This window comes from Oryzias melastigma, unplaced genomic scaffold (genome assembly GCF_002922805.2).
Source record: "Oryzias melastigma strain HK-1 unplaced genomic scaffold, ASM292280v2 sc00431, whole genome shotgun sequence".
Lineage (NCBI taxonomy): Eukaryota > Metazoa > Chordata > Actinopteri > Beloniformes > Adrianichthyidae > Oryzias > Oryzias melastigma.
In genome coordinates this window covers 3,473-16,396 of record NW_023417027.1, presented here as the reverse complement: position 1 = coordinate 16,396, position 12,924 = coordinate 3,473, and the positions used below count along the sequence as shown (strand labels likewise).

General features: G+C 40.3%; 1 protein-coding gene across 1 annotated transcript in view; it reads left to right on the top strand.

Moving 5' to 3' along the window:
* LOC112140531 (NACHT, LRR and PYD domains-containing protein 12) overlaps nucleotides 1-12,918 on the top strand; it is a 17,812-nt gene extending 4,894 nt beyond the window's left edge. The window contains exons 4-5 of the mRNA XM_024263529.2: nucleotides 12,244-12,417; nucleotides 12,662-12,918. Coding sequence (XP_024119297.2) covers nucleotides 12,244-12,417; nucleotides 12,662-12,839 — 352 coding nt within the window. The 3' untranslated portion in view covers nucleotides 12,840-12,918. The remainder of the gene's footprint in view (nucleotides 1-12,243; nucleotides 12,418-12,661) is intronic.
* Nucleotides 12,919-12,924: the final 6 nt, after the last annotated feature.

Sequence of the window (12,924 nt, the reverse complement as noted above, 5' to 3'; positions counted from 1 at the left end):
TTCAAACGTATATTAACAAAAACATAGTTTGTACCCATCTGTTCAGAACAGACAAACCCACAATGGGGGGGGAAAAAAAATGTAAAAGATCAAGTCTTCCATCTTTTTCAGCTGTTTCATTTAAGACTCAACATCATATCTTCTTACTCCGTCCATTTGTCCTCTAGATCTTGACAGTCTTATTTTGAAAACAAGAAGCTAGGTCCTTTAAATTCATATCAACAACCCCAAGTAATATTTTGATCCACTCATGGATTTCTGAGTAATCCTCTACAAACCCCTGTTCTTATAAATCACCCCTTCCATGTCCATGAAAACGAGCGGGTCCTCGTGATGATGTGGACCAATGTGAATATCCCCTTACAGGTAGAGTCTGTGCTGCCATTCCCAGGCTAACACAAACACACTTTCTCCATGAAGCCTGTGTAGCAAGCTAACTTCACTTGTGTGGATGCCGTCTGTCTGTGCAGCAATGGTCAATAAACGATTATTCGATTCAGTGTTTAAACTTAATGCTGTGGCATTTGCCAAAGAACATTCTAGAAGATACTTTTATTACAGACTCAGGGTCCATTTGTCACAAAGACACAACAGATTAAATACTTAAAAGCAATAAAATAAATGTACATATATATATAATAATAAATGTAAATATAATACACATAAAAAGAGACATTATGAAAAAGGTAAGAGCCAATAAAAGCAATGACATAAAATGACCAAGTATTGTAAACTAAAAAAAAAGAAAAAAAACTAAACAATTGCAGATTAAAAATGTAAAAACTCAAAAGGTTTAAAAGAGGTGACAGCACCAAAACCTCCAGATTGAGGACTGGTATTTAAAAGTGCTGTATTTCACATTGGTGAGAGTTAAAAGGATTTGGTTATTTGACGTGTTAAGACGAAAAATAAAACCTTAAATAAAATGTCTCAACAAAGCTTTAAGAGTATGAACTCTTGCACCAACACACAAACTGCTTGCACTGCACCACCGTGGCTGTTTTAACAAAAGTCTCATCATTATAGGCAACCTGCAGCCTCCTCATGCTGAATGCTCTGTAGTTTGTCCACAGGTGGGCAGTATACAGTGGTGTGCAGTAAGTTTTAAAAAGAAGAACTTTAAGATTGTCGGAACATGAATAAAACCTGCGTGCAAGCATGTTTGCCTGAGCATATAAAATACAACGTTGTCTGTGGATGTCATCATCAGTGAATTTGTCATTAATGACATGTCCAAGATATTTTACTTTATGACAGACATTAACCTCAGAATCGGAGAGTTTAAAAGCAGGGAAATTCAATGTTACGTCTTCCTTTGTACGACAAATCATCACAGCACTTTTACTGGAATTATATAAAATATCAATATTAAAACCAAATACAGAACAGACATTTAAAAGTTGTTGCAAACCAGAGCTGCTGGGGCTAAAAACAACCAAATCATCTGCGTACATTAGATGATTTACTTTAAAACCACCAACCATGCAACCGGTTTTACATGCATTTAGATCCTTCGACAGGTCATCCACATACAGGTTAAAAAGAAGTGGGGGATAAATACTTCCTTGTCTCACTCCATTGGTTACACCAAACGGAGAAGAGACACTTGATCCCCACCTAACCATCATTTTCTGATGGGCATAGTAGTCTTATATTATACCATGGTACGCCCCTATTTTTCATTTTCATAAAAAGTTTGGTGTGATTAACTCTGTCGAAGGCTTTAGAAGAGTCAATTAAACACATAAGTACAGAAGAATTATCTTGTCTGTAAACAGGATAGAGAGGGATTTGCATCACATTTTGGGGTGGATCCTAAATGTATCAGAGAATGGCACAAGCAGATTTAGGTGATATAGACAAGACAGCAGGAGTAAAGAAGCAGACTATGGTGGGGGGAGGAAAAAAACAAAAAAAACGCATTAAAGCGAGGAGGATTTTTGATAGAGATTTATGATTCTTCAAAGGGAAATTTACATTTACAGTGAGTGCTAATCAGAACAATGTTCTCATTATTTGAATAAATCCTGAAATTTTTATCTAGTGTTTTTTACATTTTTGACAGAATTTTACCGCAAAATGAACCAATTAGCCAGAACCATTCTGACTATGAATGCTGAAGCTACTAAAGGGAAATACACAATATGTACATCCATCTTTGCAAAAATGTAGACGCTTGTTTTAGTGGAGAAACAGACATTTGGTTAAGCGTCCCAGTTTCTTTTTCTGTATAAATGTGTTTTATTATTTTATTTTACAGTAAAATGTAAAAAGAATAAAGTCTAACCAGACCAACACACCTTGTATCTCTCATCAGCCTCTCTGGATCTTTGTTCATACAAAGGCCCTAGAGGGTCATTCACGTCCCACATCTATTCAATTTCAATTCAATTCAATTTTATTTATATAGCCCAAAATCACAAAGAGATTTGCCTCATTGGGCTTCAAAATATAAACAATTGTTAAAAACTAAACAGACTACATAAACTGGTTATCCCTGCCCTTAGACCCTCCCTCCCGGTAAGGAAAAACTCCTAAAAAAACCTGAGTCAGGAAAAAAGAAGAAACCTTAGGGATTCCCACATGAAGGAGAGATCCTATCCCAGGACGGACAGGAGATACCAGAACTGTTAAAGAAAGATTCGCTTCTACAACTACGAATCTAATAGTTCATTCAGATAAAGCTGAGGGACGAGTGATGATGAAGTCCATAGTCAAAGTGAAGCAGAAGTGCAGTCCACGAGCAGGAGGACAGACGACCCAGCAGGAATCACTCTCACTCAGAGATGCAGGATGGTGTCAGGGGCGTGGTCCACGGCCAAGAGTGGGAGCGTGGGCGATCCACCGGGGATCTGAAATCTCTCCCGCTCCCCAGAGGAGAGTGGGAAAGAAGAACAACATGTGAATGGAACTGCACCAACAAAAGCATGGAGAACTAAATACAATAAATAATAAAGAATAGAAGAGAGGAGAAGTAGATGAGAATAGAGAACAGAACCCCAGAGCTGATCTGAATAATAACCATGATAGAAAATCTAAATTTATATTTAAACGCATCAATATTAATTTGGACCACAGGAGAGGGAATATTCTGTGCCGTCAGTCTAAATTTGCAAGTTAAGAGAAAAAAAATAGAGGGATAAGAGGCTAAACATATAATGATCTAGTAGAGGCTTTAATATAAGGTTAAAATATTTACATCCCTTGGTAAATTTTTTACATAGTTTTAAAGAACCAGCAGCTTACATTTAGCAAATGACACATTTTTTCTTACAGAGGGCAGACAGGAAACTTCTCCTGAGCTGGCAGATGTTGAACCCTCACAAACTGCAGTTTCTGTTTAAAACTAAAATAAATCAGTCAATATATGTAGCAATCTTGAAAAAGTGATAAACAATGTGACTGCACAGTGAATTGCAGGTGTCCAGAATTAACTGGAGGAGGCAGTAGCAGGGTTAAAAGTATTATTCGGCCAGACAGAAGGCACAACCAATTCATCCTGGAAACAGATACAGTGCATATTTAAATAAAAAAAGCACATCAAAACATAAGGGAGAGAGCCTACAAGTGAAAACACTTACAGCAAGTCATGACTTTCCTCCCATAAAAGTTCCAGGCAGTAGGCCTTAATCACGCCACAAATTTCTAAAAACACAATTTACATTAAAACAAAGTTGTTACTTAAAAATATAAAATGCTAAAATTGTGTTAAAAGAATTAAAACTGCTCACGCTCACTCCTGCATTCCACACGCCACCCTGTCTGACGGGTGGGGGCTTGCAACAGCACAAACACACCTGAGGCAAAATAATCTTTAAAATGCTATGCAGGCTAAACAGGATTTTGGATTGCTGGCAAGTTTATCGCACCTTACGTTTTGAACCCGACGTTTCAACGCACGGCCAGAATCTCGAGGGAGCTCCACAAGTGTGCTTGATTGGCCTGACACAAGCTGGACGACAGCGGCGTTTAAAGTGAGCACGGCTGCAGATTGGATCACTAAATAGCGTCCCCCATCAATAACAAACTACACACCTAGTGTGAGCCCATTTTCTGGGTCCTAGTGCCCTCTATGTCACAATTCCCGGTTACATATAGACAAGATCAATATTATTGTATTGATATAAATACAAACAAACCCCTATGTTTAAAGACATATTTACCTAAATATTTCTCCAAACAACTGCTTTTATTTGTTGAGAAATTATCTAAGTATTGATATCTTCACCAAATCTAAAATCCATTATATGCATCAGGGCAGACACAGCTGACAACACAAAACATGATTTCTGATTTAGACCAGAGGACCCGATAATGGGCCATGGAAGAAATAATGAGACCTTTGTTTTTTCCCTTAACATGCTTTTATTTTGGAAAGCAACCGGATTTTCTCAGCCACACTTTGAGCTGTAGCGTTTAGTCAGGGAAGTAACTAGACTACGTCTGAACAATATTATTCTGAAAAATCGTGCACATAGAAACAAAAGTATTTTAGACAATAATGTCAATCATAACTGCTCACAACCACATTTAAATAATTATCAAACATTTAAATGAGCTACGAACAGCATATTATCCAAAAATAACGACTGCCTTCACAAAGATTCAGGAGGATTGTTTTCATCTTACCTGGTCAATGCAGAGAACCATGAAAGTAGAACCGTTTCCATTTTTTTCCCTGTTTTGCGTCTTCTGGTTTTGAGATTGAACGTGATTTTTTTTCAAGTAACCTCAACATGAATAAATTAAATAAATATGAAACAAAGAAGAATCACATGAATGCTACATGAATTTAATATGTTTACACTGAAAACATACATTTCTTATGTAGATATTACATAAAATATTTCATTTGGATTTACAAGGTGTTCTTTTCCTTTTTTGAATGTGTTTTTGAATGCAGAAATGATGCTCGCCTCTCATAACAGCAGTGGGCGGGACTTTCGCAGAGTAACGCAGAGTTTTTGTGATTTATTTATTTGTTTTTTTTCCCTTCTTTTTTTAACAATGCCGGTGGTTGTTGCAGTAAACTCGTGTTGGACCCCATCCAAAAATAAAATAATAATCTGTTTTCTCCATGTGGGATTTTTAATAGTGGATAAAAAATGCTGAAATTCATTTTAGACTGAGTTTTATCATGTTAATCTCTGAGCTGCACAGTTTGCATGAAGGTATCCGTCGGTTCTAGAGGGTTTATTAGTGCATCTTACCCATTGACTGTAAAAAAAATACTGGACTTCTGGAGCACTGAGGTCCCCCATTGGAAATGCATTTCTTCCACCCCTCACGAAAGTAGACCACCGCTTTCACCGTCACTTCCTGAAATGGCTATCACCATATTGCAAATGTCTGCAACCCATCTTCAGCGATTGGTCTGAGTCATAGCTGAGTCATGGAATCTACAGGAAGTACTGTCGCCAATCAGGAGTGAGTTTATTGTGAGTCCCCGCCTCTTTCCACGCCTCGACCACGAGACTGCGGATGTAAACACCTTCAATAACGGGGCTCAAGAGAATCGTACAAGTCATTGTTGAAGCCTTTGAGGGAGAACCATTCCAACGTTTGATTCTGTCAGCGGTCCTTTGGGATTTACTTACATTTATTCCTTTTAGTCGAGATAAAAGGAGCATTTGGTGACGCCGCTGCAGAACGACGCATGCCCCTCTCGCGCGCTGCAGCTGCAGCTTGTCTCTTCACATGCGCGGCCACAGTCTGATCAGATGCACGTGAGAAGCGCGTTCAGCGGTATTTAAAATAAATAACCATCCTAACAAGTGAACAGCTGGATCTTCTTTCTGTTTAAAATACGACCAGGTCCTTTCAAGTTTGTCTCGTGCTCCTCATACGGCTGCGTCTAATTCAGGCTGAAGCTGGAAAAGTGCGGCAAAGACGAAACTTTGGTTGGTGATTTTATGGAGGAGCTGTACCATTCCGTATGATACACAACTTATAATTTATAAGCTACAATCAAAACAGTGAAATAAAGAAAAACGAACGTTAAACAAACAATAAAGTCCAAAGCACAAAACCTCAGAGTGAAATCTATTTCTACAGAGTAAATCCTCATCTAAAAATGTCGACAGCATGCTCCTCTTGTTGTTTTAAACTGCTGCATCGCTACATTCCATTGAGAAAAACAACAGCAGGACAATGATTGGATCCAATGTTGGATCCAATGTGATTAATCTGGGCAAGATGGCGCCTGTGTTCGGCTCAGCCGCTGCCAGCAGGAGTTTTTTCACAGAAGTTACCGACTCTTTTTATTTCTGTTCTCTTGGTTTTATTTTATGTGAACTGTGTTTTAGCTGCTTTTATTTATGACCGTTTTACACTGCTGTCTATCGGACTGTCGCTGATTGGAAAAGATACCTCGTCTCCCTGCGCCGCCGTTCTCCGCTCCCTGTGTCCGGCGTCTCCAGAAGGTTCCCAGACTGTAGCCTTTCCGGGACTTCGTCGACCTCGGTGGAAAAGGAGAGGGAAAAGATCTGGCATCCAGGTGAAAATCCGACTGCGATGGAAACGCGGGGCTTCCGGAAGACGTCGCCGAGAGTTCCTTGCTAGCTGTCAGCTGTCAGCTTCCTCCAACCCAAACGCTCTTCCCGCGTCGCTGCTCGGACGCGCAGGATCCGGAATCCTGAGGCAGTGCTACCTGAAGACGGTTTATCCAGACTTTTCTTCCGACTGGCCGCCTCCTCCTGTGATTTGTGGAATATCTGATGGTCCTGGATCCAACCCCGAGGTTCTCCGACCCCTGACGCGGGCTGCTATCGACAGCAGTCGGGTCCCCGCGCCTCTGAGCATCGCGCTCCTCAACGCCCGCTCCATCGGAAACAAGTCCTTCCTGCTAAATGAGCTGATAGACTCCAGGAACTTGGATTTTATGTTTCTGACTGAAACCTGGCAGCGGGACTCCGATCACTCATCTCTCATCGAACTCTGCCCGGCTGGATTCTCGTTCATCGGTCGGCCTCGGCCATCGGGTCGCGGAGGGGGAGTCGCCGCGGTGTTCCGGAATCGTCTCATGTGCCGCTCGGTGAGCGTCGGTCAATTCTCATCATTCGAACTTCAGATGATTAAGGTCGGAGATAAGGACCCCTTTTACTGTGCTGTTGTGTACCGTCCACCTGGACCAAACAGCCTATTTTTAAACGAGTTTAGTGACTTTTTATCTTCCACCATGAAGCTGTCTAAGTTGATTGTGCTGGGTGACTTTAATTTTCATAATTTTAATTGCTCTGATGATTCCGACCTCTTTACCAGAGGTTTCAGCAGTGTCATGGACTCTTTTAATTTTACTCAACATGTGTGTGGGCCCACACATGTTAAAGGTGGCACGCTGGATCTCGTTTTTACTCTAGGAGTGAATATTGACTCTATTTTTTCTGAGGACATTTTTATTTCTGATCATCATTGCATTTTTTTTAACCTGTCATTTTCTGTTTCACTTTTACCTGCACGCAGAGAAATCAGCTCTCGCATCTTAAACTCCTCCTCAGCTGACGCCTTTTCTAATGCTTTTAATTTGGTTCTTCCTCCGTGTACTGATGTCAATGCTTTACTCGGTCTTTTTAACAGTCATTGTCGTTCTACTTTAGATGAAGTCTGTCCCATAAAAACTAGACTGACCCCTGTCACAAAAGCATCACCCTGGATAAATGACAGTATACGGCGTCTAAAACAGTCCTGCAGGAAAGTTGAACGTTTATGGAAGAAAACTCGCCTGCATGTTCATCTCCTTTATCTTAAAGATCTTTTAGTTTCTTTTAACAATGCTGTTAAAGATGCAAGAGCTACATATTTTACCAATCTCATTTCAAAAAGCAGAGGGAATCCTAAGGTGCTGTTCAACACCATTAGTGATATTGTCATGCCTCGTCCACCTGCTGTTCCCATCCACTCAAATGATGATTGTGAAACGTTTTTATCATTTTTTATTGAAAAAGTCAGGTCGGTGAGGAACTCTATGCGTCTCACAGCTGCTTCTGCTTCTGTTTCTAGTCCCAGTCCACCTCGACCTGTGATCTTAGACACGTTTTCACCTGTGTCTCTCCCTGAGCTGGTCAGATTAGTGGGCACAATGAAGTCGTCTTCCTGCTCACTCGATCTGCTACCAACACCTTTGCTCAAAGATGTCTTTCAGTCCATTGGTCCCTGCGTCCTGTCCATAATTAACTCATCTCTGCTGTCTGGTCAAGTTCCTGAGCTGTTTAAGGAAGCTGTCATAGCTCCTCTCTTTAAAAAACCTGGGCTTGACCCCTCCCTCCTGAGCAGCTACAGACCCATTTCTAATCTGTCCTTTATCTCAAAGCTTTTAGAAAAAGTTGTTGCTAAACAACTCACAGCTGCTTTAGACAGACACGCCATTCTGGATCAGTTCCAGTCAGGTTTTCGTAGAGCTCACTCCACAGAAACAGCTCTTCTCAGAGTCACAAATGACATGCTGATGCAGAGTGATGCAGGAAACTGCTCCGTGCTTCTGCTTTTGGACTTAACCGCAGCCTTCGACACTGTCGACCATCACGTCCTCCTAGACAGGTTGAAAAACTGGGTTGGGGTATCCGGATCTGCCTTAGACTGGTTCACATCATACCTCACTGGCAGATCCTTTTCTGTGGTTTGCTCCAAGTTTAAGTCCTCCTCTGCATCCCTCACTTCTGGTGTGCCACAAGGCTCTGTTTTGGGACCATTACTGTTCATTTTATATTTGTTGCCTTTATATCATATTTTAAGTTCTTTTAATGACATTTCTTATCATTTTTATGCTGACGACATTCAGCTTTATGTATCTTTTAAACCACAGGATGTTTTTAAAATACAGATTTTACACAAGTGTCTGGATTCTGTCAAGAGTTGGATGAATGATAACTTTCTCCAACTGAATGAAACCAAAACTGAGGTCCTCGTCTGAGCTCCTGACAAATACCACCCCTAGATAGTCCAGTGGCTCGGTCCACTCGCCTCTTTTGTCAGGCCCTCTGTTAGAAACCTCGGTGTAACCCTAGACCCAGTTTTAACTCTCGACTCTCACGTCAGTACACTTGTTTGTTCCTGTTTTTATCATCTGAAAAACATTGCTAAACTGAGTCCAGTTGTGTCACGTTCTGAGATGGAGATGCTCATTCACGCTTTTATTTCTTCTCGTCTTGATTATTGCAACTCCATCTTTATGTCTCAGTAAAAAATCTTTAGAACGTCTTCAGGTTGTCCAGAACGCTGCTGCAAGGCTTCTAACCAAAACTTCTAAGTATTCACACGTCACCCCACTGCTGATCCAGCTGCACTGGCTCCCTGTCTGCTACAGAGTGCAGTTCAAAGTCCTGGTTTTAACTTACAGAGCTGTAAATGACCAAGCACCGGTCTACATAAAAGACCTGGTGCACCCGTACACTCCAGCAGGTCACTCAGATCATGTGACCAGGGCCAAAAGAACACGGTTAAAAACTAAGGGTGACAGAGCCTTTGCAGCAGTAGCTCCATCCCTCTGGAACTCCCTTCCTCTCAGCCTCAGATCTGTTGACTCAGTGTTTTCTTTTAAAAAGCAGCTAAAAACACATCTTTTTAAAATTGCCTTTTCTTAACTCTGTTTATGTCCTGTTTTTATATTTGGTTTTACTTTGTGTTTTATTCTGTGTTTTACTGTAAATCACTTTGTGGTTTTTATCTTGAAAGGTGCTATATAAATAAAATTTATTATTATATTATTAATGATTGGTACATTGTTGAATTGTAAAGTAGGTGTTAAAAGGTCTTCACGGACCCATTGATGAAGTCTGCTCCCATTGGCTACCCGTCATCTGTCAATCAAACCCCCCAGACGGTCGACGTCAGACCCACAAACGCTTATTGAGCCATCTGATTGGTCGATTTATAACTCTAATAACTTGTGATGAGGGAAAAAACATCTTTAAAAAAAATTAGGATTAGAAAACAGAAGTTAATCAGAAAGCAGCAGAGGAAGAATGATTATTCTGACATATAAAATGACTGAGAAATAACTGTCTGTTTCTCAATGGAAGTCAATGGGACTTTGGCCTTTTTTGGAACCCAGTGGTACTTCCTATATGAACACGGAAGGAGGGGGGCTTGCTCTGTCCAGTTCTTATATACTGTCAATGATCTGACCATCAATCAGGTCTTCTAGCGTTTCCTCTGGAAACTGCAGCAGCGCGAGATGCGGTGCATCAGCAGCTAATGGCGCTCACAATCACCCACCACCACCCCAACGCTGTTGCCCCAACCCGTCCCCCTCCCCCCGCTACAGCAGCTTGATCAGTACGGAAGTCGAGATGAAAGGACATACTGTCGAAGGAAGACTTCCAACTTAGAACAGCAACCAAACTGGGAATAAAAAGGTCTTATAAAATATTTAAAAATAAACAAAAAAGCAACTACCACCAAGTGGTAGGATGCTGCATTCAGGTCCTGTGGCCCACAGGTTCAGAACAGATTTTTCCCTCGGCCCACTAGGGGACGCTCGCGGGCCGAGATTGAGCCACGGCCCCATGGTGCTTAGGTGGCGATTTGATTCACAAATCAAGCTCCACGATTCACGAATCGAACCACGATTCTTACTTTTTAATATGTTTATTGCTATGTGTATGTCTATTTACTGGATGGATGAAAATTGAAATTATTTGTATTTAATTATTATCTATGCCTTAATTCATGCTAAACTTTTTTCTATATTGATAAATGTTTACTCATTAGGGTACTCGCGATTTGTTCTCGAAAATTTGAGTACGGACATTTGCGACTTCCAAGATCTTTGATTTGCAATCTTTATAAATGTAGTAAATTGTAGTAAAATATGATCAAATATTATCTGGGGACGATGTATGGAGGTGAGGGGTGTTAAAAGAGGGGGGTTTAGAAAAGAAAGGAGATGGTAACAGAGGGAAGTAAAATCATAAAACATCCAGGTCTAGATAGTAAACTAGAATGGGCAGGGCCTGTCTACACACACACTCTGTAGTTACACACACACCTGTTGGTCGAAATAGTCTCTACATTTAAACTAGCCAAAATGTACATAATACAACTGCAGCTCACACACAATTATACAAACCCACACAAATAAAGCCTTCCATTCTGTCACACATATTAGTGTGAAGGTGAGCTGACACCTGTGAAAAGTGTAAAAAAGATAAAAATCACTGCTGTTTTGGATCATTTAACAAGAAAACTTGAAAATCTCTCCTCAAATTTCTTCAACATTTTTCAGTCTAATTATTACATATTGGTGCACAGTCCGTATGAAAGAAGTATTTTTTTATGCAGTGGAATCGGTCGATTCATGTTGATTACAACTGCCTTTCAGCAGCTCGAGGCTGCGTTTCTCTGCTTCAGAATAAGCTGGAGTTTTGTTATTGTGTCAATTGTTGAAGAAATACCATAACAAATAGAATGTAAACATTGGAGCTGCAGCTCCCGTGGTCTTGCTTTTTTTTCTTTAGAACTTACGTCAGTGAGCAGAACTTCTGTTTCAGTTTTTGAATAGAAAAAACCTCTTGATAGTCTTATTATTTTGAAAACCGGAAGCATCACTGTCACGGGGATGTTTACTTACAGTGACGGTATCGCTGCTCTTTCAGCTTTGTCTTAGTTCATAAACTTAAAATCCAACATCAATCTGAATTTCAGAGCAAAGATATGTAGTCTCCAGATAATATTTTTAGCATATTTTACTAAACTCTACTATATTTATAAAGATTGTGAAGCAGCGTTCTTGAATTTCACAAATAATCGTACATGAATTTTTGGGAGCAGATCCCGAGTATTCAAGCCCTCGTTATAGCCCTACAAGGCACCACATGACAAGTTTACTGAGAAAATGTCTAACTATTAATCTTCATCAAATATTCTGAGTTGTCTCAAGCAAACAACTTCCAAAAACATTACAACAAAGTCACATTTTCTGCTCATCAATAAAAGCAACATTTCTTTTAGTTTCTAAAACTTCCTGGATTATTTTCAAACACATGCGGTTTTGATAATGTCCTCATATAATTTCACAAAGTGGCTGCAGAGTCAATCTGTTAGGTCACATCTTCATTTTCAGATGAAAAACTCTCATTTTGTAACTTTCAGTTGCTTGATAATGTTCTATTTTAAAGTTAATGGTGCTTTCAGACACAAACAACTGACCTGTTTCCTGACCTGGAGGTTTTACTGATGCTGAGTTTTTCTGAGCTCAAACTGGAGCTACCATCACTGCTCCTGAACACACTTTTCTGTCGATTTCAGGTTGAAGGACTGCAGGTTGTCAGAGATCAGCTGTAAATCTCTGAGTTCATCTCTGAAGAAGAACCCATTTAATCTGACAGAACTGGACCTGAGCGAGAACGACCTGCAGGATTCAGGAGTTGTTGACCTGTGTGGTTTTCTGGAGAGTCCAGACTGCAGACTGCAGACTCTGAGGTCAGTAAATGAACTGAACTCCCTAAAAGATGACAAGTATGTATCAGGGGAAGAACTTTCTGAAGATTTTCTGTCTACAGCTGTTTTTTATAGATAAAACTGCTTATTGATTTATTTTTTCTTTAAACAATTGAACTGATATGAATTTAATCTGTTTCAATAATAATCCTGTAAATCAGGTCAAACTTTTCATTTCCTCCAGCTGCATCACTGCTCCTGAACACACTTTTCTGTCTGATTTCAGGTTGAAGGACTGCAGTTTGTCAGAGATCAGCTGTAAATCTCTGAGTTCAGCTCTGAAGAAGAACCCATTTAATCTGACAGAACTGGACCTGAGCAGGAACGACCTGCAGGATTCAGGAGTTGTTCATCTGTGTGGTTTTCTGGAGAGTCCAGATTGCAGACTGCAGATTCTGAGGTGAGTAAATGAACTGAACTCCCTGAATGATGAGAATGTATCAGGTGAAGAACTTTGAGGTTCCACAGGAAGGTTCTCTGACTACAGCT